Source organism: Diorhabda sublineata, chromosome 8, assembly GCF_026230105.1.
Source record: "Diorhabda sublineata isolate icDioSubl1.1 chromosome 8, icDioSubl1.1, whole genome shotgun sequence".
In the NCBI taxonomy this organism is placed as follows: domain Eukaryota; kingdom Metazoa; phylum Arthropoda; class Insecta; order Coleoptera; family Chrysomelidae; genus Diorhabda; species Diorhabda sublineata.
In genome coordinates, this window is record NC_079481.1 from 1,437,442 (window position 1) to 1,460,404 (window position 22,963).

The 22,963-nt window shown below is 28.9% G+C and overlaps 2 protein-coding genes across 6 annotated transcripts in view; one reads left to right on the forward strand and one right to left on the reverse strand.

Moving 5' to 3' along the window:
* Positions 1-22,963, forward strand: part of LOC130447421 (guanine nucleotide-releasing factor 2) — a 48,759-nt gene that overhangs the window by 6,356 nt on the left and 19,440 nt on the right. For 2 of the 4 annotated variants that reach the window (XM_056784231.1, XM_056784233.1), the window contains exons 2-9: positions 12,674-12,977; positions 13,035-13,293; positions 17,330-17,544; positions 17,607-17,780; positions 19,692-19,858; positions 19,921-20,328; positions 20,398-20,511; positions 20,655-20,678. In XM_056784231.1, coding sequence (XP_056640209.1) covers positions 12,674-12,977; positions 13,035-13,293; positions 17,330-17,544; positions 17,607-17,780; positions 19,692-19,858; positions 19,921-20,328; positions 20,398-20,511; positions 20,655-20,678 — 1,665 coding nt within the window. The remainder of the gene's footprint in view (positions 1-12,673; positions 12,978-13,034; positions 13,294-17,329; positions 17,545-17,606; positions 17,781-19,691; positions 19,859-19,920; positions 20,329-20,397; positions 20,512-20,654; positions 20,679-22,963) is intronic. The other 2 variants (XM_056784234.1, XM_056784235.1) reach the window with 1 other exon arrangement.
* LOC130447422 (uncharacterized) overlaps positions 8,012-22,963 on the reverse strand; it is a 35,503-nt gene continuing 20,551 nt past the window's right edge. Inside the window, exons 2-5 of one of the 2 annotated variants that reach the window (XM_056784236.1) lie at positions 10,057-10,265; positions 9,769-9,999; positions 8,251-8,467; positions 8,012-8,188 (exon numbers count right to left, since the gene is read on the reverse strand). In XM_056784236.1, coding sequence (XP_056640214.1) covers positions 8,094-8,188; positions 8,251-8,467; positions 9,769-9,999; positions 10,057-10,260 — 747 coding nt within the window. In that variant the 5' untranslated portion in view covers positions 10,261-10,265 and the 3' untranslated portion in view covers positions 8,012-8,093. Of the gene's footprint in view, positions 8,189-8,250; positions 8,468-9,768; positions 10,000-10,056; positions 10,446-22,963 lie in introns of those variants that run through there. The other variant, XM_056784237.1, reaches the window with a different exon arrangement.

Here is a 22,963-nt window from a genome sequence, read left to right on the forward strand (position 1 = left end):
ATTCTTGAAAATTTCATGTTTTTCATACTTTCAGTTGTCAAAATCAACTTTTTTATACGTTTTGACCTTGAAAACTGTACAATTTTAGTTTTGATGTTTTTAAATAACCCGGTATCAAATAAACGAAAAATTGGTCAAAATATTTTCGTTGAACTCATTAATTATAAATAAATTCTTGAAAATTTCATGTTTTTCATACTTTCAGTTGTCAAAATCAACTTTTTTATACGTTTTGACCTTGAAAACTGTACAATTTTAGTTTTGATGTTTTCAAATAACCCCTGTATCAAATAAACGAAAAATTGTTCAAAATATTTTCGTTAAACGCATTTTTTATCAATAAATTCTTGAAAATTTCGTGTTTTTCATACTTTCAGTTGTCAAAATCAACTTTTTTATACGTTTTGACCTTGAAAACTGTACAATTTGAGTTTTGATGTTTTTAAATAACCCCGGTATTAAATTAAACTAAAAATGATCCAAAATATTTTCGTTAAACGCATTTTTTATCAATAAATTCTTGAAAAATTTCGTGTTTTTCATACTTTCAGTTGTCAAAATCAACTTTTTTATACGTTTTGACCTTGAAAACTGTACAATTTTAGTTTTGATGTTTTCAAATAACCCCTGTATCAAATAAACGAAAAATTGTTCAAAATATTTTCGTTAAACGCATTTTTTATCAATAAATTCTTGAAAATTTCGTGTTTTTCATACTTTCAGTTGTCAAAATCAACTTTTTTATACGTTTTGACCTTGAAAACTGTACAATTTGAGTTTTGATGTTTTTAAATAACCCCGGTATTAAATTAAACTAAAAATGATCCAAAATATTTTCGTTAAACGCATTTTTTTATCAATAAATTCTTGAAAATTTCATGTTTTTCATACTTTCAGTTGTCAAAATCAACTTTTTTATACGTTTTGACCTTGAAAACTGTACAATTTTAGTTTTGATGTTTTCAAATAACCCCTGTATCAAATAAACGAAAAATTGTTCAAAATATTTTCGTTAAACGCATTTTTTATCAATAAATTCTTGAAAATTTCGTGTTTTTCATACTTTCAGTTGTCAAAATCAACTTTTTTATACGTTTTGACCTTGAAAACTGTACAATTTGAGTTTTGATGTTTTTAAATAACCCCGGTATTAAATTAAACTAAAAATGATCCAAAATATTTTCGTTAAAACGCATTTTTTATCAATAAATTCTTGAAAATTTCGTGTTTTTCATACTTTCAGTTGTCAAAATCAACTTTTTTATACGTTTTGACCTTGAAAACTGCACAATTTTAGTTTTGATGTTTTCAAATAACCCCTGTATCAAATAAACGAAAAATTGTTCAAAATATTTTCGTTAAACCGCATTTTTTATCAATAAATTCTTGAAAATTTCGTGTTTTCATACTTTCAGTTGTCAAAATCAACTTTTTTATACGTTTTGACCTTGAAAACTGTACAATTTTAGTTTTGATGTTTTCAAATAACCCCTGTATCAAAATAAACGAAAAATTGTTCAAAATATTTTCGTTAAACGCATTTTTTATCAATAAATTCTTGAAAATTTCGTGTTTTTCATACTTTCAGTTGTCAAAATCAACTTTTTTATACGTTTTGACCTTGAAAACTGTACAATTTGAGTTTTGATGTTTTTAAATAACCCCGGTATTAAATTAAACTAAAAATGATCCAAAATATTTTCGTTAAACGCATTTTTTATCAATAAATTCTTGAAAATTTCATGTTTTTCATACTTTCAGTTGTCAAAATCAACTTTTTTATACGTTTTGACCTTGAAAACTGTACAATTTTAGTTTTGATGTTTTCAAATAACCCCTGTATCAAATAAACGAAAAATTGTTCAAAATATTTTCGTTAAAACGCATTTTTTATCAATAAATTCTTGAAAATTTCGTGTTTTTCATACTTTCAGTTGTCAAAATCAACTTTTTTATACGTTTTGACCTTGAAAACTGTACAATTTGAGTTTTGATGTTTTTAAATAACCCCGGTATTAAATTAAACTAAAAATGATCCAAAATATTTTCGTTAAACGCATTTTTTATCAATAAATTCTTGAAAATTTCGTGTTTTTCATACTTTCAGTTGTCAAAATCAACTTTTTTATACGTTTTGACCTTGAAAACTGCACAATTTTAGTTTTGATGTTTTCAAATAACCCCTGTATCAAATAAACGAAAAATTGTTCAAAATATTTTCGTTAAACGCATTTTTTATCAATAAATTCTTGAAAATTTCATGTTTTTCATACTTTCAGTTGTCAAAATCAACTTTTTTATACGTTTTGACCTTGAAAACTGCACAATTTTAGTTTTGATGTTTTCAAATAACCCCTGTATCAAATAAACGAAAAATTGTTCAAAATATTTTCGTTAAACGCATTTTTTATCAATAAATTCTTGAAAATTTCGTGTTTTTCATACTTTCAGTTGTCAAAATCAACTTTTTTATACGTTTTGACCTTGAAAACTGTACAATTTGAGTTTTGATGTTTTTAAATAACCCCGGTATTAAATTAAACTAAAAATGATCCAAAATATTTTCGTTAAAACGCATTTTTTATCAATAAATTCTTGAAAATTTCGTGTTTTTCATACTTTCAGTTGTCAAAATCAACTTTTTTATACGTTTTGACCTTGAAAACTGTACAATTTTAGTTTTGATGTTTTCAAATAACCCCGGTATTAAATTAAACTAAAAATGATCCAAAATATTTTCGTTAAACGCATTTTTTATCAATAAATTCTTGAAAATTTCGTGTTTTTCATACTTTCAGTTGTCAAAATCAACTTTTTTATACGTTTTGACCTTGAAAACTGTACAATTTTAGTTTTGATGTTTTTAAATAACCCCGGTATTAAATTAAACTAAAAATGATCCAAAATATTTTCGTTAAACGCATTTTTTATCAATAAATTCTTGAAAATTTCGTGTTTTTCATACTTTCAGTTGTCAAAATCAACTTTTTTATACGTTTTGACCTTGAAAACTGTACAATTTTAGTTTTGATGTTTTTAAATAACCCCGGTATTAAATTAAACTAAAAATGATCCAAAATATTTTCGTTAAACGCATTTTTTATCAATAAATTCTTGAAAATTTCGTGTTTTTCATACTTTCAGTTGTCAAAATCAACTTTTTTATACGTTTTGACCTTGAAAACTGTACAATTTTAGTTTTGATGTTTTCAAATAACCCCTGTATCAAATAAACGAAAAATTGTTCAAAATATTTTCGTTAAACGCATTTTTTATCAATAAATTCTTGAAAATTTCGTGTTTTTCATACTTTCAGTTGTCAAAATCAACTTTTTTATACGTTTTGACCTTGAAAACTGTACAATTTTAGTTTTGATGTTTTCAAATAACCCCTGTATCAAATAAACGAAAAATTGTTCAAAATATTTTCGTTAAACGCATTTTTTATCAATAAATTCTTGAAAATTTCGTGTTTTTCATACTTTCAGTTGTCAAAATCAACTTTTTTATACGTTTTGACCTTGAAAACTGTACAATTTTAGTTTTGATGTTTTCAAATAACCCCTGTATCAAATAAACGAAAAATTGTTCAAAATATTTTCGTTAAACGCATTTTTTATCAATAAATTCTTGAAAATTTCGTGTTTTTCATACTTTCAGTTGTCAAAATCAACTTTTTTATACGTTTTGACCTTGAAAACTGTACAATTTGAGTTTTGATGTTTTTAAATAACCCCGGTATTAAATTAAACTAAAATTGATCCAAAATATTTTCGTTAAACGCATTTTTTATCAATAAATTCTTGAAAATTTCGTGTTTTTCATACTTTCAGTTGTCAAAATCAACTTTTTTATACGTTTTGACCTTGAAAACTGTACAATTTTAGTTTTGATGTTTTCAAATAACCCCTGTATCAAATAAACGAAAAATTGTTCAAAATATTTTCGTTAAACGCATTTTTTATCAATAAATTCTTGAAAATTTCGTGTTTTTCATACTTTCAGTTGTCAAAATCAACTTTTTTATACGTTTTGACCTTGAAAACTGTACAATTTGAGTTTTGATGTTTTTAAATAACCCCGGTATTAAATTAAACTAAAAATGATCCAAAATATTTTCGTTAAACGCATTTTTTATCAATAAATTCTTGAAAATTTCGTGTTTTTCATACTTTCAGTTGTCAAAATCAACTTTTTTATACGTTTTGACCTTGAAAACTGTACAATTTTAGTTTTGATGTTTTCAAATAACCCCTGTATCAAATAAACGAAAAATTGTTCAAAATATTTTCGTTAAACGCATTTTTTATCAATAAATTCTTGAAAATTTCGTGTTTTTCATACTTTCAGTTGTCAAAATCAACTTTTTTATACGTTTTGACCTTGAAAACTGTACAATTTGAGTTTTGATGTTTTTAAATAACCCCGGTATTAAATTAAACTAAAAATGATCCAAAATATTTTCGTTAAACGCATTTTTTATTAATAAATTCTTGAAAATTAAAAAAAAATTATAATTTCAATTGTCAAAATTAACTTCTTTATACAACTTGTTCTTGAAATATTACGTCTGATAGAGTAAGAATCATTTAAATTAAACCCGGTATTAAATTAACTAGTATTCATATTTTAAACGAAATTGTCTATCCATAATCAACTCAATTTGCAAACTATTAATAAAAAATATATAAATCTATCCTTGTATAATGCAAAGAAAATGGCTGTAATTATAGATATAGACTAGACAGTAAGATTCATATACTTTCTATATCGAAAAATTATGCCAACTTTAGAAAAAAAAAAGTCCCCAGTCTAAAAGTTTGTTCACTATGCAGTGATTGGTGAAAAGAGAATGAAGAAGTAGTAGGTTACAAGATGGATATGACAGAGATAACTATACTGTAATTTTGTTTATACTGGATCACAAATCTCATCGAAAGCGCTGTCTATGGTTGTCATTAAATTCTAATTTCTTCTTCTCTTTTATAAATATGTTTACGAAGAAATAACAAAATTTTAATACGAGATATTATGATAATCTACCATTTTGAAACAGATGTTGACACAATATATTAGTAAAATTAAATTAACAGATGACATAAAAACGTTGTCCGCTCAATTTAAACGATGAACACACATTATTTCTATCTGTAATTTTAGGTGCAAGTGTTTGATTTCAGTTTCTCGCAATAATTCATATCGCGTTCGAGTTTTTTCTAACGAAATGATTGAATAAAAGAAAATTAAAACAATTCGGCGTTGAATGATAAATGAATACAATACGAAATGGCATTTTGTGACGATTTGGTTAGAGAACCAAATAAAAATATAAGAAAATATAGGATTTATCGGAAGAGTGCTAGTTTTGACAACAGGTACCCCAGACGGTGGACGAAGCTGCTTTCCGTTACTAAATTAGAAGATGTACCGGGTGAGATTGAAAAATACACGAAATATACTTTGGTTGCGTTAAGATTTTAAAAGACGGATGTTTGTGACTGTAGATAATTAGTTTCGATGATCAAATAGCAGGAACGGACCGACTTTTATGTACGAATTTAAATTTCGACATTCTAGAAATTCTACAGGGTATTCGAAAACTTTGACAACCAAAATTTTTTATAAGACGGTTGTTTGTGACTGTAGATAATTAGTTTCGGTGATCAAAGAGCAAGAACGGACCGACTTAAATGCTATAGAAAATAGGAAATTCATTTTTGTTGTATCGAGATTTTTTTATATACGAATTCAAATTTCGACGTTCTAGAAATTCTACAGGGCGTTCGAAAACTTTGGCCACCAAAATTTTTTATAAGACGGTTGATTGTGACTGTAGATAATTAGTTTCGGTGATCTAAGAGCAGGAACGGACCGACTTAAATGCTATAGAAAATAGAAAATTCATTTCGGTTATATCGAGATTTTTTTTATGTACGAATTCAAATTTCGACTTTCTAGAAATTCTACAGGGCGTTCGAAAACTTTGACCACCAAAATTTTTTATAAGACGGTTGTTTGTGACTGTAGGTAATTAGTTTCGGTGATCAAAGAGCAGGAACGGACCGACTTAAATTCTATAGAGAATAGGAAATTAATTTTGAAAATATCGACAATTTTTTTTTGTGTACGTATTCAAATTTCGACGTTCTAGAAATTCTACAGGGCGTTCGAAAACTTTGGAAAACTTTGGCCACCAAAATTTTTTATCAGACGGTTGTTTGTGACTGTAGGTAATTAGTTTCGGTGATCAAAGAGCAGGAACGGACCGACTTAAATTCTATAGAGAATAGGAAATTAATTTTGAAAATATCGACAATTTTTTTTGTGTACGAATTTAAATTTCGACGTTCTAGAAATTCTACAGGGCGTTCGAAAATTTTGACAACAAAAATTTTTTAAAAGACTGATGTTTGTGACTGTAGATAATTAGTTTCGATGATCAAATAGCAGGAACGGAACGACTTTTATGTACGAATTTAAATTTCGACACTCTAGAAATTCTACAGGATATTCGAAAACTTTGACAACCAAAATTTTTTATAAGACGGTTGTTCGTGACTGTAGATAATTAGTTTCGATGATCTAAGAGCAGGAACGGACCGACTTAAATGCTATAGAAAATAGAAAATTCATTTCGGTTATATTGAGATTTTTTTTATGTACGAATTCAAATTTCGACTTTCTAGAAATTCTACAGGGCGTTCGAAAACTTTGACCACCAAAATTTTTTATAAGACGGTTGTTTGTGACTGTAGGTAATTAGTTTCGGTGATCAAAGAGCAGGAACGGACCGACTTAAATTCTATAGAGAATAGGAAATTAATTTTGAAAATATCGACAATTTTTTTTGTGTACGAATTTAAATTTCGACGTTCTAGAAATTCTACAGGGCGTTCGAAAATTTTGACAACAAAAATTTTTTAAAAGACTGATGTTTGTGACTGTAGATAATTAGTTTCGATGATCAAATAGCAGGAACGGAACGACTTTTATGTACGAATTTAAATTTCGACACTCTAGAAATTCTACAGGATATTCGAAAACTTTGACAACCAAAATTTTTTATAAGACGGTTGTTTGTGACTGTAGATAATTAGTTTCGATGATCTAAGAGCAGGAACGGACCGACTTAAATGCTATAGAAAATAGAAAATTCATTTCGGTTATATCGAGATTTTTTTTATGTACGAATTTAAATTTCGACGTTCTAGAAATTCTACAGGGCGTTCGAAAATTTTGACAACAAAAATTTTTTAAAAGACTGATGTTTGTGACTGTAGATAATTAGTTTCGATGATCAAATAGCAGGAACGGAACGACTTTTATGTACGAATTTAAATTTCGACACTCTAGAAATTCTACAGGATATTCGAAAACTTTGACAACCAAAATTTTTTATAAGACGGTTGTTTGTGACTGTAGATAATTAGTTTCGATGATCTAAGAGCAGGAACGGACCGACTTAAATGGTATAGAAAATAGAAAATTCATTTCGGTTATATCGAGATTTTTTTTATGTACGAATTCAAATTTCGACGTCTCTATAAATTCTACAGGGCGTTCTAAAACTTTGATAACCAAAATTTTTTATAAGGCGGTTGTTTGTGACTGTTTGTTTCCGTGATCAAAAAGCAGGGGCGGATCGCCCTAGATGATACAGAAAATCAATTTTTTTATGTACGAATCCAAGTTTTCACGACAATTATCAAATTCTACAGAGTGTTCGGAACTTTGGCGTCCAATTTTTTTTAATAAGAGGGTTATTTGTGACTGGAGGTAATTAGTTTCGGTCCAATAAGCAGAGTTGGACCGACCTAGATGCTATAGAAAATTAATTTCAGTTATAAATCGATTTTTTTTGCTCAAATACAAATTTTGACGAAAATGATCAAATCCTACTGGGTGTTCGTGAACATTGGCGCTTGAGATGAATTTTTTACCGAGGATTTTTCCAAATTTTGAAATAAAAAACTGTTTTTTTTTTGTAAATGTATATTATGATGGGTAAAAATATAAATGTAAACAATGCAAAATGTATCGTACTGAAATTTTTCGGATAATTTCATTCAAAAATTGAAAAAAAAAATGATAAATCACCAAAGTTTGTGTGAATATCCTCCCGGTGGTATCCTGTGAGTAGATGGAGCCACTTCGGGAGTATAACCGAGTCCTAGTAGAGGATTTCCATCTAAAAAACAATGAAAATCGATTGTAAATTTAGAAAATTTTTACAAATTCCCATTTTTTTACCCAGTTTTCTATTTCCTTTGAATTTATACTCATCGTTCGAACTTAAACCGGTACCAGTCAAAGGGTTCCTGAGCGAACTGGTCGGTCTTTTGATATCGTGGTAACTCTCCTTATTTCTCATCTTATCTCTTATGGTTATTTGATCGGATAACGGTTCCGCCAATTGTCCGTACGAAAAAACGTTATTGCTGGGTATTTTTTGGACATTACGATAAACCTAGCGAAAATAACCGATCAAATATGCTTCAAATAGTGTTCGAAAGAAATTTTTTTCATTTATTCACATAATAGTTTCCATATTTAGCCTGTATAGTACGAGAAAATCGTTTTCTAGCGACTAAATTTAACAAAAATCATTCAATCATCTCGAAATCATTGATATCGGCCATTTTAGAAACTTGGACAAAACGTTTTCATGGCTTTAATTATAATTATTTCCTAAATACTTTTCGCAATGAAGTTCTAAATATCACCTTTAAATTTATGATGAAAAACCGAATTTTATGGGTAAATTTTACGACCCCTTTACCTTAAACCGACCCTGATGAAATTTCAACGAAAATTTATTTCAAACAATTTTTAATATTTCTCTCAATTCGCTACAAAACGAGATATTTTAAGAATTTATTTTGTAAAGCCGGTCCTGGTACATGAATTCGAAATAAATCGAAACGTCGTAGAACGAAAATTCAAAAATCGTCGCGTAGAGGATCGAAAATGAAAAATGTTGACGTAAATATTGTCCCACTTGAAATATATAACTACGGGGGAGGTAGGCAAAATATTAATTAAGAAATTTTTCTCTCGTTTATGGAAAATTTCCAAGAAATCGAAAATTATCTTTAAAGTATAATTTTTTTTACAAAAAATTCCGAGAATTCGGAAATATTGAAGAAATTTTTTTTTGCAACACTGTACTTGCAAACATACATGTGATCTCTATAAATAGAGGGCGCAACGAAACGCGATACATCTTGAGATGAGATTTTAACCGATAAAAATTTACTTCAAACAATTTTTAATTTTCTGCAAAATGAGATATTTTGTAAAGCCGGTCCTGGTACATAAAATGAGTATGAATTTGAAATAGATCGAAACGTCGTTGGACGACCCCCACGTTCGATTTGGGCCGCTACTGGCGAGCGGGGAAAAATATTTCATACCCCACACAAATAAACAATCCAAATATTGAAGTTACGAAGCACGAATTTTGATATTTAGCCAATAATATCACGTTTTCTTTATTTTTTTTTTATTTCCCCCGGTATATAATAAAAAAAACCGTCTTATGCACCAATTAGCCGCAATTTTTCATATTTTCGCAAAATCAAATAACCAAAAAGTTGATTCGAATTAATTTCATTTGGAAATTCGAAATTTTTATCCGCCTCGTATAAATATCTAATTTTTTTTTCCAATCTACGTCAAACAAATGTTGTTATATTCCAATTCGCCACCGAAATTTAGGCATTACTTTCTATATACATCCTGTATAGAAAAAACATTTGGCTGATTTACCTTTCTAGATGGAGACCCGTTTACCGAAAATATCGAAGAAGCGATTGTCGTTTCGTCTTTAAGTGAAAAAATGTCGCTCTGATTTCTGTTTATCTTTTCGGTAACCAAAGCGCTGCTCGCCGATCCCACTCGTCTTTTTTCGGTGATTAATTTCCGTGTATTCGGTAGCGGAGCTGGAGCGTCTTCGATTGTATCATCGTTCGACGGCGTTGCCGGATTATTTTCGTTTACCTAAACGGGAGAAATTCCTACATTACGCAAATTTTACATTACGCGAATCTAATTAACCTTTTCGTTAGCGACGGTTTCGATCGGTGGTTTTTTATCGAAAACAGTCTCCATTTTTTCTCCGGATATAACCTTTTCAACCAATTCGTTACTTTCCGCCGAATCTTTCGTTGTAATTCGTATATTTTCGTTTTGTTTCGGACTGGACGTTATCGGCGCGTTCTCATCTTGTTGTTCGGCCATATTAGAACTAACTTTTTCCATTAAAACTACAAAATACGTTTTAAAATGTCAAATATCGATTCGAATAACGAACGCGATTATTTTTATCAACCCTGTATATACTCACCGTTTTAAAAAAAATCTATTATATATTTCTGGCGAATTTTGTTACATTGATTTATTAAAATTGGAAAAATACGTAAGTAAATTGTCATTCGATACGTCAAACAAAATCACCCATCTTGAAAATAAAGTCAACATTTCAATTTTTATTTCCTGGTAACTATAAACACAAATCATTTCTATTTTCTTTATTTCCTATCGATTCGACGAATATCGAATAAAATTGACATTCATCCAATCGATTAATCGAATCAATTTCTTCTTTTTTTTCTTGTAGAAGACGTCAACTAAATAAAATATTCATTTTACAAAGATTTTAATTATATTGTACCGACACTGTCGTGTAAATTTTTGCTTCATATATTATATCACGTTTAATATAAATAAATGTCGATGGTGATCTAATATGTATGTTTTTTAACAAAACAAATTAGTCAAAACTAATTTTAGAAAAATTACAATTTCAAAATTGTTTATACAGGGACTTCATCATGAAGTAACGGCCGGCGTAATAAAATAAAAATACGCAAAATTAGAATTATTTTACATTAAAAAGACAGTTTTTGATAAAAGAAACTTTTACTTCCTAAAAAAAATTTCAACGAAATCGAAAATCTTATCAACGAAGCGACCGATCTAAGTTTTCATTGTATGGTTATAATGTAGGCGTTACTTTACATAAATTTATGTATAGACATGAGTTATGCATTAACTAACACCATGTATATATCTGAGTACGTGACAATATTAAACACATGCGTATCACATTAATTTTTTTTTATTAAATATGAATTTAAACTAATAAGTTTTTTATTTTTAATTTGATTACATTCTATCTCTGAAGATGATAATTTGCTTAACGAAACGCGTATTAGACAGTAGGTTTGTCATTTAAAACTGGATAAATAAAATTATCAAAACCAATTTAGAACTTCTCAAATTGTTTTAATATACCAAAATGGAGAAGATTCATTTTAATCTCCCCCTGTACGTCTAAATTAATTAATTTGTAGATAAAAAAATTATTGTCAAATTATTATTTCGATTTATGGAGATCAAGCGACCGTGCTAATTCGTAGAAGTCGGTTGGTAAGATAGGCGACAACTTTTTTTTTACATTCAGATGTTAACTCGAGGCATCACGCCGCCATGTACCAGCGTTGCCAACTCTACTTATTTATACGAAATTCGGTACCGGAATTCACGTATTAATCTCATTATAAATAACATTTTTTACGAAAAGCGGTTTAAAATATGCATTGCCCGATGTAAAAAGACCACCACGGGCTATGAACGCAATCAGTACCGCGTCTCATCTTTCAAACAAAAAAAAACTGCGTGGATCTACGTTTTTATAATTATCCGAGCTGGCAACACTGCGTGTGTGTATATGTATACAATTGTAAAGTAGAAATCTTCTGTTAGTTTGAAACATGTTAAGAAAGGGATGAGTTCATCGTTCGAACTTAATTATACTTTTGATTTAAAATAAAATTGTAGTGAATCACTAGCTCGTTTTCGAATAGATTCATTGTTTTGTTTGTGGTCGTGATAGTAAATTTAGTGATTACTCAGTTTCCTTCTGTTTTTTTTTGTTTTGATAAATAAGGTATTTAAATTTTTTTTTCACGTACTTAAAATTATATCAAATGTGTCTAAAGGAAATATTTAGTAAATTTATTGAACTATAAAATTCAGTGGCGTAGCATGTGGGTTTAATTTAATAGAATATCAGATATGAAATTTATATTTCGAATCAGGTGAATATACAGGGTAGCTCATGAAATTGTATTATCACTATTTTGATTAATTTTTATTATTATACATCAAAACTTTAATTTTTATGATGTTTTTATTATTTTCTTATGTATAAATACCTGAATTGAAATCATAAAATACGTTTGTTTGTACTAGAAATGTTTACTAGTATATCAGGTGTCGCGATATCTTGATAAAAATGTTAACACAGGCAAAACCATCTTAGATAACAGTGATGTAGGTGATAAAACATTTTTTTACGATTTGAAATAATACTAAAACTATTACACCTATACAGGGTGAGTCATGAGAAATTTTTTGTTTTTTTTATTTTTATCCCAACTATGTCGACATCTCTTTAAACAGATTTTAGAAATTGCTGGAATTCCTCCTCGTGTTTATTTCGAGAGATATTTCGATGTTGCTACTTACTACAGTGTGCGACAAAAACACGGATTTGAACTAAACACACAATTTATGTTATACAGAAGTTTTATATTGTCGATAAGTTTCCGAACGTTGCCAAATCGACTGAAATTTATTGAATTTAATTGAATTGGATCGCGGTTTTCAGAAAACGAGTCTTCGTGCCCTTCTCCGTTGGCTGGTCCGGGTCCCGGGGGCCACAAAGGTTCGTTCAAGAGTAGCAACAAACTCGCGAGACGCGCCAGATCTTTCAAAGACGATTTTTTGGGGAAGATATCGCAGATGAGGAGCCCCTCCGGTACTGGCGGAGTGCAAGCAGTCGCCCCGCGATCGCAGAGTCCCAAAGCACTCGCGTCCAAAGTCGATCCCGAGCACAGGTTCATAGTAAAAAGTCCCGAACAAGAATTGGACGAACTTTGGAAACAGATCCAGGTGGCTCTGAAGCATTTTAGGTAAATTTCGGCGATTGAATCGAACCGGGGGTTGTTTGAAATTGATGTTGGTTACAGGGATGTGGTTTCCAAGCAGAAATTGGAGATGCTTCCTGGTAACGGTACTATTGTTTTGGATACGGTGTGGCTGATAAATTTGGCGGTGAAATCTTCGGTAGAAAATACGAATAATGTTAAAACGGCAACGTCGCGGATGTATCAGAGCGTAGCGAGATTGATTAAATTGTGCGACGATGTTCTTATCGACGACAAAAGTTCCGAACTGGATAAAGAAAACGTCAACGATATCGTTCAACAAGTTGAAGATGCTGTTAAGGTGAGTGACGCAATTTTTTTCATTATTTTGACATTTATATTCACAACTTGACGTTCAAGACGCGATCCGGTTGTTGTTGTTGTTTTTTGCATTTTAACAATTACACATCCTTCTATTATACAAACAAACACTCTGTATATTTATGTGTTGATAGCATTATGTTAGGATATCGAAAAAAAGGCGGTTTTACATGAACCGACTATATTTTTACTATATTAGTGAATCTAGATCGGTATTAATATAAAAAATGTTTTAACTTGTTCTAATGGCAAATTTGCATGAACGAACTATATTTTTGTGAAATAAATTCATTTTTTTGAATTTTTTTCTCAGTTTGCTTGAAAAGAAGAAATTTTCTTCATAAAATTATTCATTTGACGTGATGTTGTAGCGACTTTGTATGAACGGACTATATTTTCGTGAATCAAGTAAAATTTACAGTCAATTAAAAGGATATTAATTAAAAAAAAATCACTATTATATTGAAATTGCCTATTTCACGTTGTAGTTTTATGGCGGTTTTACATGAACCGACTATATTTTTACTATACAAGTGAATCTAGATCGGTATTAATATAAAAAATGTTTTAACTTGTTCTAATGGCAAATTTGCATGAACGAACTATATTTTTGTGAAATAAATTCATTTTTTTGAATTTTTTTCTCAGTTTGCTTGAAAAGAAGAGATTTTCTCTATAAAATCATTCATTTGACGTGATGTTGTGGCGACTTTGTATGAACGGACTATATTTTGTGAATCAAGTAAAATTTACACTCAAAAGGATATTAATTAAATAAAAACACTATTATATTGAAATTGCCTATTTCACGTTGTAGTTTTATGGCGGTTTTACATGAACCGACTATATTTTTACTATACAAGTGAATCTAGATCGATATTAGTATAAAAAAATGTTGTTTTAATTTGCTCTACTGGCAAATTTGCATGAACGAACTATATTTTTGTGAAATAAACTCGCTTATATACATTTTTTGGAATTTTTTTCCCAGTTTGCTTGAAAAGAAGAGATTTTCTCTATAAAATCATTCATTTGACGTGATGTTGTGGCGACTTTGTATGAAAGGACTATATTTTCGTGAATCAAGTAAAATTTACAGTCAATTAAAAGGATATTAATTAAAAAAAATCACTATTATATTGAAATTGCCTATTTCACGTTGTAGTTTTATGGCGGTTTTACATGAACCGACTATATTTTTACTATACAAGTGAATCTAGATCGGTATTAATATAAAAAATGTTGTTTTAACTTGTTCTAATGGCAAATTTGCATGAACGAACTATATTTTTGTGAAATAAATTCATTTTTTTGAATTTTTTTCTCAGTTTGCTTGAAAAGAAGAAATTTTCTTCATAAAATTATTCATTTGACGTGATGTTGTAGCGACTTTGTATGAACGGACTATATTTTCGTGAATCAAGTAAAATTTACAGTCAATTAAAAGGATATTAATTAAAAAAAAATCACTATTATATTGAAATTGCCTATTTCACGTTGTAGTTTTATGGCGGTTTTACATGAACCGACTATATTTTTACTATACAAGTGAATCTAGATCGATATTAGTATAAAAAAATGTTGTTTTAATTTGCTCTACTGGCAAATTTGCATGAACGAACTATATTTTTGTGAAATAAACTCGCTTATATACATTTTTTGGAATTTTTTTCCCAGTTTGCTTGAAAAGAAGAGATTTTCTCTATAAAATCATTCATTTGACGTGATGTTGTGGCGACTTTGTATGAAAGGACTATATTTTCGTGAATCAAGTAAAATTTACAGTCAATTAAAAGGATATTAATTAAAAAAAATCACTATTATATTGAAATTGCCTATTTCACGTTGTAGTTTTATGGCGGTTTTACATGAACCGACTATATTTTTACTATACAAGTGAATCTAGATCGGTATTAATATAAAAAATGTTGTTTTAACTTGTTCTAATGGCAAATTTGCATGAACGAACTATATTTTTGTGAAATAAATTCATTTTTTTGAATTTTTTTCTCAGTTTGCTTGAAAAGAAGAAATTTTCTTCATAAAATTATTCATTTGACGTGATGTTGTAGCGACTTTGTATGAACGGACTATATTTTCGTGAATCAAGTAAAATTTACAGTCAATTAAAAGGATATTAATTAAAAAAAAATCACTATTATATTGAAATTGCCTATTTCACGTTGTAGTTTTATGGCGGTTTTACATGAACCGACTATATTTTTACTATACAAGTGAATCTAGATCGATATTAGTATAAAAAAATGTTGTTTTAACTTGTTCTTGTGGCAAATTTGCATGAACGAACTATATTTTTGTGAAATAAACTCGCTTATATACATTTTTTTGAATTTTTTTCTCAGTTTGCTTGAAAAGAAGAGATTTTCTCTATAAAATCATTCATTTGACGTGATGTTGTGGCGACTTTGTATGAAAGGACTATATTTTCGTGAATCAAGTAAAATTTACACTCAAAAGGATATTAATTAAAAAAAAATCACTATTATATTGAAATTGCCTATTTCACGTTGTAGTTTTATGGCGGTTTTACATGAACCGACTATATTTTTACTATACAAGTGAATCTAGATCGATATTAGTATAAAAAAATGTTGTTTTAACTTGTTCTTGTGGCAAATTTGCATGAACGAACTATATTTTTGTGAAATAAACTCGCTTATATACATTTTTTTGAATTTTTTTCTCAGTTTGCTTGAAAAGAAGAGATTTTCTCTATAAAATCATTCATTTGACGTGATGTTGTGGCGACTTTGTATGAAAGGACTATATTTTCGTGAATCAAGTAAAATTTACACTCAAAAGGATATTAATTAAAAAAAAATCACTATTATATTGAAATTGCCTATTTCACGTTGTAGTTTTATGGCGGTTTTACATGAACCGACTATATTTTTACTATACAAGTGAATCTAGATCGGTATTAATATAAAAAATGTTGTTTTAACTTGTTCTAATGGCAAATTTGCATGAACGAACTATATTTTTGTGAAATAAACTCTCTTATATTCATTTTTTTTTAATTTTTTACTGATAATTATTGAGTTAGGTTGAAAAGAAGGGATTTGCATTATATTGATATTACTTCGAAAAAGGAGATATATTTTGGTTATTAAAACAATATCAGCTAAAAATTGATTATTTTACGTGCTATTATGGCGATTTTACATGAACCGACTATATTTTCATAATTTAAATGAATTTTTATCCATTTTTGTCCCGTTTTCCATCAATAAAATTGATATATTTTTTAAAAAAATCTGTAAAACTTTTAGTTATATCTAATCTTACGGCGATTTTACATGAACCGACTATATTGTCGGGATCTTTATTAATTTTCCCCCTTTTTTTTCTGATAAAATTGATATTATTTTGAAAAAGGAGATATATTTGGTTATTAAAACAATATCAGCTAAAAAATTGAATATTTTCTTTATATAATTGATTATTTTACGTGCTATTATGGCGATTTTACATGAACCGACTATATTTTCATAATTTAAATGAATTTTTATCCATTTTTGTCCCGTTTTCCATCAATAAAATTGATATATTTTTTAAAAAAATCTGTAAAACTTTTAGTTATATCTAATCTTACGGCGATTTTACATGAACCGACTATATTTTCGGGATCTTTATTAATTTTCCCCCTTTTTTTTCTGATAAAATTGATATTATTTTGAAAAAGGAGATATATTTGGTTATTAAAACAATATCAGCTAAAAAATTGAATATTTTCTTTATATAATTGATTATTTTACGTGCTATTATGGCGATTTTACATGAACCGACTATGTTTTCATAATTTAAATGAATTTTTATCCATTTTTGTCCCGTTTTCCATCAATAAAATTGATATATCTCTATGGAAATGTTGCACGAACGGCCTATATTTTATAAATGGCAATTTTAAGTGAATCGACTATGTTTTTTTAACTAAAATTATGTAAAAAAAAAATTGTTTGCGTCCATATTACAATCGACGGTGAATATTACAGGATATCATCACTTTGGTACAAGAAAAAGCATCACACCAACATATCTCGTACAAAACAACACCGAGATCGTCTTATTGTACTAATTTAGAAATGCCGGCACAACGAAACTCCCTTCCCGACATCCCCCTAACACCCAGAGAAAGAGAAATCATCGAACAAAATTCCGTTATACAAAATAAGGTCCGAAGTAGCCACAGTACGGAATCAATTTTAAGGTATAATTAACTACACGTTTCGGTACTGTTCAGCTTCAGAAAAATTAAATTGTTCTTTTTAGGGAACCGAGTCCGCCTCCTAAACCGCCGCTGCCGGAAAATCTGCGCAAATCCGAACAGAATAATCTTATAACGCCGCCTCCGCTGCCGCCTAAAAAGAAGAATCTCAAGATGCAACAATTGGTTGACGAATGCGCGTTCGTCGATCATTCGCCGTCTTCCAACAGCTTCGAAAGGTACGTTTTTTTTTCTATTACCATGAAAAATATTATATTCTATTCAAATAAGTCAATATTACCGGGCGAAAATCGATATTACCGGGAAAAAACTGAAATTATCGTGGAAAAAGTCAATATTACCATGAAAAATATTATATTCTATTTGAATAAGTCAATATAACCGGGCGAAAATCGATATTTTCGAGAAAAAATTCAATATTACAATGAAAAATATAATATTCTATTTAAATATGTCGATATTACCGAGCAAAAATCGATATTACCGGGAAAAAACTGAAATTATCGTGGATAAAGTCAAGATTATCACGAAAAAAGTGATTGAAAAGTCGATATTACCGAGCAAAAATCGATATTACCGGGAAAAAACTGAAATTATCGTAGATAAAGTCAAGATTAACACGAAAAATATGATTAAAAGTCGATATTACCGAGCGAAAATCGATATTACCGGGAAAAAAACTAAAATTACCGTGAAAAAAGTCAAGATTATCACGAAAAATATGATTGAAGAGTCGATATTACCGAGCGAAAATCGATATTACCGGGAAAAAACCGAAATTACCGCGGAAAAAGTCAAGATTATCACGAAAAATATGATTGAAGAGTCGATATTACCGAGCGAAAATCGATATTACCGGGAAAAAACTGAAATTATCGTAGATAAAGTCAAGATTATCACGAAAAATATGATTAAAAGTCGATATTACCGAGCGAAAATCGATATTACCGGGAAAAAAACCGAAATTACCGCGGAAAAAGTAAAGATTATCACGAAAAATATGATTGAAGAGTCGATATTACCGAGCGAAAATCGATATTACCGGGAAAAAACTGAAATTATCGTAGATAAAGTCAAGATTAACACGAAAAATATGATTAAAAGTCGATATTACCGAGCGAAAATCGATATTACCGGGAAAAAACTGAAATTATCGTAGATAAAGTCAAGATTAACACGAAAAATATGATTGAAGAGTCGATATTACCGAGCGAAAATCGATATTACCGGGAAAAAAACTAAAATTACCGTGGAAAAAGTCAAGATTATCACGAAAAAAGTGATTGAAAAGTCGATATTACCGAGCAAAAATCGATATTACCGGGAAAAAACTGAAATTATCGTAGATAAAGTCAAGATTAACACGAAAAATATGATTAAAAGTGGATATTACCGAGCGAAAATCGATATTACCGGGAAAAAAACTAAAATTACCGTGGAAAAAGTCAAGATTATCACGAAAAATATGATTGAAGAGTCGATATTACCGAGCGAAAATCGATATTACCGGGAAAAAACCGAAATTACCGCGGAAAAAGTCAAGATTATCACGAAAAATATGATTGAAGAGTCGATATTACCGAGCGAAAATCGATATTACCGGGAAAAAACTGAAATTATCGTAGATAAAGTCAAGATTAACACGAAAAATATGATTAAAAGTCGATATTACCGAGCGAAAATCGATATTACCGGGAAAAAAACTAAAATTACCTTGGAAAAAGTCAAGATTATCACGAAAAATATGATTGAAGAGTCGATATTACCGAGCGAAAATCGATATTACCGGGAAAAAAACTAAAATTACCGTGGAAAAAGTCAAGATTATCACGAAAAATATGATTGAAAGTCGATATTACCGAGAAAAAACTGAAATTACCGTGGAAGAAGTCAAGATTATCACGAAAAATATGATTGAAGAGTCGATATTACCGAGAAAAAACTGAAATTACCGTGGAAAAAGTCAAGATTATCACGAAAAATATGATTGAAAGTCGATATTACCGAGCAAAAGTCGATATTACCGGGAAAAAAACTGAAATTACCGTAAAAAAATTGATTTCACAATAAAAAAATATATAATTATTACGAAAAATACGTACTGATATCGATAATACACATTTTCTCAGAATATCCTTAAGATCGAAATCACCCGACGATTCAATATCGATTCTATCGGAAAGCGCCGGCAGTATCGATTCCATGTTGAATCATTCGTCTCGCGACGAAGACGAAATCAAAGACATCATGGATAGAGACGATCTCTATTTCGAGAACCATTCGTCCGACGTGTTCGGTGAGTGTATCAACCAATCTACAGGGCGTTCAAATTAAAATAATCCCTTTTCATTTAACCAGACGTAAATTGTTCGACGTCCTGGGAGGAATCGTCGTTGAGTTCCAGTTTATCCAACCACAACGGTCTCGATCATTTGACATCGGTCAACGATTATCATCGATTATCGAACGCCGATTCCGGCATCGTTTCCGTTCGATCGTCGAGTTATTCGAGAAGTTCCCAGATGAGTTCGAGCAGTTCGCAGATTATGACGCACGTTTCCAAAACTTCCGGCACCCATAGGAGCGTCAAAGCGGAAACTACCGTACAAAAAACGACGCGACTTCAAGAGAGCGTCTGCCGTACCGTCAGTAGAGACGTCACGGATTTTCTCGACGTCGAAGTACCGCCGGCGCTACCGCTCAAGACCAAGAAGAAGACCGAGCGGAATCCTTCGCCGTACGATAACGTGCCGGAAGAAAATATCGGTAATCGATTGAAATTTTTTATTCTCGCCCCGTATTTATTACAAATTTTTTTCTCTCCCTGTATATTAGGCGAGTTGTTGGTAACATGCGAAAGACATCAGTCCCATCAGAGTTTATCGAGTTGCACCAGCAATTGGGAACAGGACGTCAAACCGCCTCCGTTACCGCCCAAAAAGAAACATAGTAAGTTAAATTTTTTTTTTTTTTCGATTTTTTCTTTGTGATTTTTGTTGATTTTATTTTTTTTTTCTGTTTTGAAAAAAAAGAAGACTATTTTTTTTTTTGGAATTACCCTGTATTATTTTAATTATATATTTTTTTCCTAGTGTTCCAATCTGTGGCTTACTCGGGTAAGTTGGCCGCATTTGACATTCGACAATTTGACACTTGTCATTTAAATTTTTGGTATATTTTTTTTTCGTTTTTCATTTTTTGCTTGTGTTTGAAAAACTATTTTTATTCGAACACTCTATATATTTGTTAATTACATATTTATTGTTGCTATTATATATATTTTTTCGATTGTTTTAAAATATATTTCCTTATACGGGGGGTTTAGGAAAAGATATATTTTTAAATTTTCAAAACAGTGTCATATTTTTCTCAAAAAGATCTACAGAATGAATCAAAAACATTTTCCATTTAGAAAACTCAAAATAGACATTAATATCAACTATATCCATTTGTTTTTCATTATTTTTATATATATTTCGATATACGAGGGGACTAAGAGAAGAAGTAATTTTAATTTTATCAAAAACTGTTATAATTTTCCAAAAAACTATATCAAATTAATTAAAATACGACTTTTCGTTCGTTTTTGTTTTCATTTTCATAAAAACTGAGTAGAATTTTTATCAAAATCAAAATTTCGTTGTCAAATACGTAAAAAATATTTTTAAATTATTTGTTTTTTAAACTTCTTTGATTTTAAAAAACATTTTTTATTAGTAAATTCGAAATCAATCGTCACATCCACCATAATTGATTTGTTTTTCAATATTTTTATATATATTTCGATATACGAGGGGACTAAGAGAAGAAGCAATTTCAATTTTGTCAAAAACTGTTATAATTTTTCAAAAAACTATATCAAATTAATTAAAATACGACTTTTTGTTCGTTTTTTTTTCATTTTCATAAAAACTGAGTAGAATTTTTTTCAAAATCACAATTTAGTTGTTAAATACGTGAAAAATATTTTTAAATTATCTTATTTTTCAACTTTTTTGATTTTAAAAAACATTTTTTATTAGTAAATTTGAAATCCATGGTCACATCCACCATGATTGATTTGTTTTTCATTATTTTTATATATATTTCGATATACGAGGGGACTAAGAGAAGAAGTAATTTTAATTTTATCAAAAACTGTTATAATTTTCCAAAAAACTATATCAAATTAATTAAAATACGACTTTTCGTTCGTTTTTGTTTTCATTTTCATAAAAACTGAGTAGAATTTTTATCAAAATCAAAATTTCGTTGTCAAATACGTAAAAAATATTTTTAAATTATTTGTTTTTTAAACTTCTTTGATTTTAAAAAACATTTTTTATTAGTAAATTCGAAATCAATCGTCACATCCACCATAATTGATTTGTTTTTCAATATTTTTATATATATTTCGATATACGAGGGGACTAAGAGAAGAAGCAATTTCAATTTTGTCAAAAACTGTTATAATTTTTCAAAAAACTATATCAAATTAATTAAAATACGACTTTTTGTTCGTTTTTTTTTCATTTTCATAAAAACTGAGTAGAATTTTTTTCAAAATCACAATTTAGTTGTCAAATACGTAAAAAATATTTTTAAATTATTTGTTTTTTAAACTTCTTTGATTTTAAAAAACATTTTTTATTAGTAAATTCGAAATCAATCGTCACATCCACCATAATTGATTTGTTTTTCAATATTTTTATATATATTTCGATATACGAGGGGACTAAGAGAAGAAGCAATTTCAATTTTGTCAAAAACTGTTATAATTTTTCAAAAAACTATATCAAATTAATTAAAATACGACTTTTTGTTCGTTTTTTTTTCATTTTCATAAAAACTGAGTAGAATTTTTTTCAAAATCACAATTTAGTTGTTAAATACGTGAAAAATATTTTTAAATTATCTTATTTTTCAACTTTTTTGATTTTAAAAAACATTTTTTATTAGTATATTCGAAATCAATCGTCACATCCACCATAATTGATTTGTTTTTCAATATTTTTATATATATTTCGATATACGAGGGGACTAAGAGAAGAAGCAATTTCAATTTTGTCAAAAACTGTTATAATTTTTCAAAAAACTATATCAAATGAATTAAAATACGACTTTTCGTTCGTTTTTTTTTCATTTTCATAAAAACTGAGTAGAATTTTTTTCAAAATCACAATTTAGTTGTTAAATACGTGAAAAATATTTTTAAATTATCTTATTTTTTAACTTTTTTGATTTTAAAAAACATTTTTTATTAGTAAATTCGAAATCAATCGTCACATCCACCATAATTGATTTGTTTTTCAATATTTTTATATATATTTCGATATACGAGGGGACTAAGAGAAGAAGCAATTTCAATTTTGTCAAAAACTGTTATAATTTTTCAAAAAACTATATCAAATGAATTAAAATA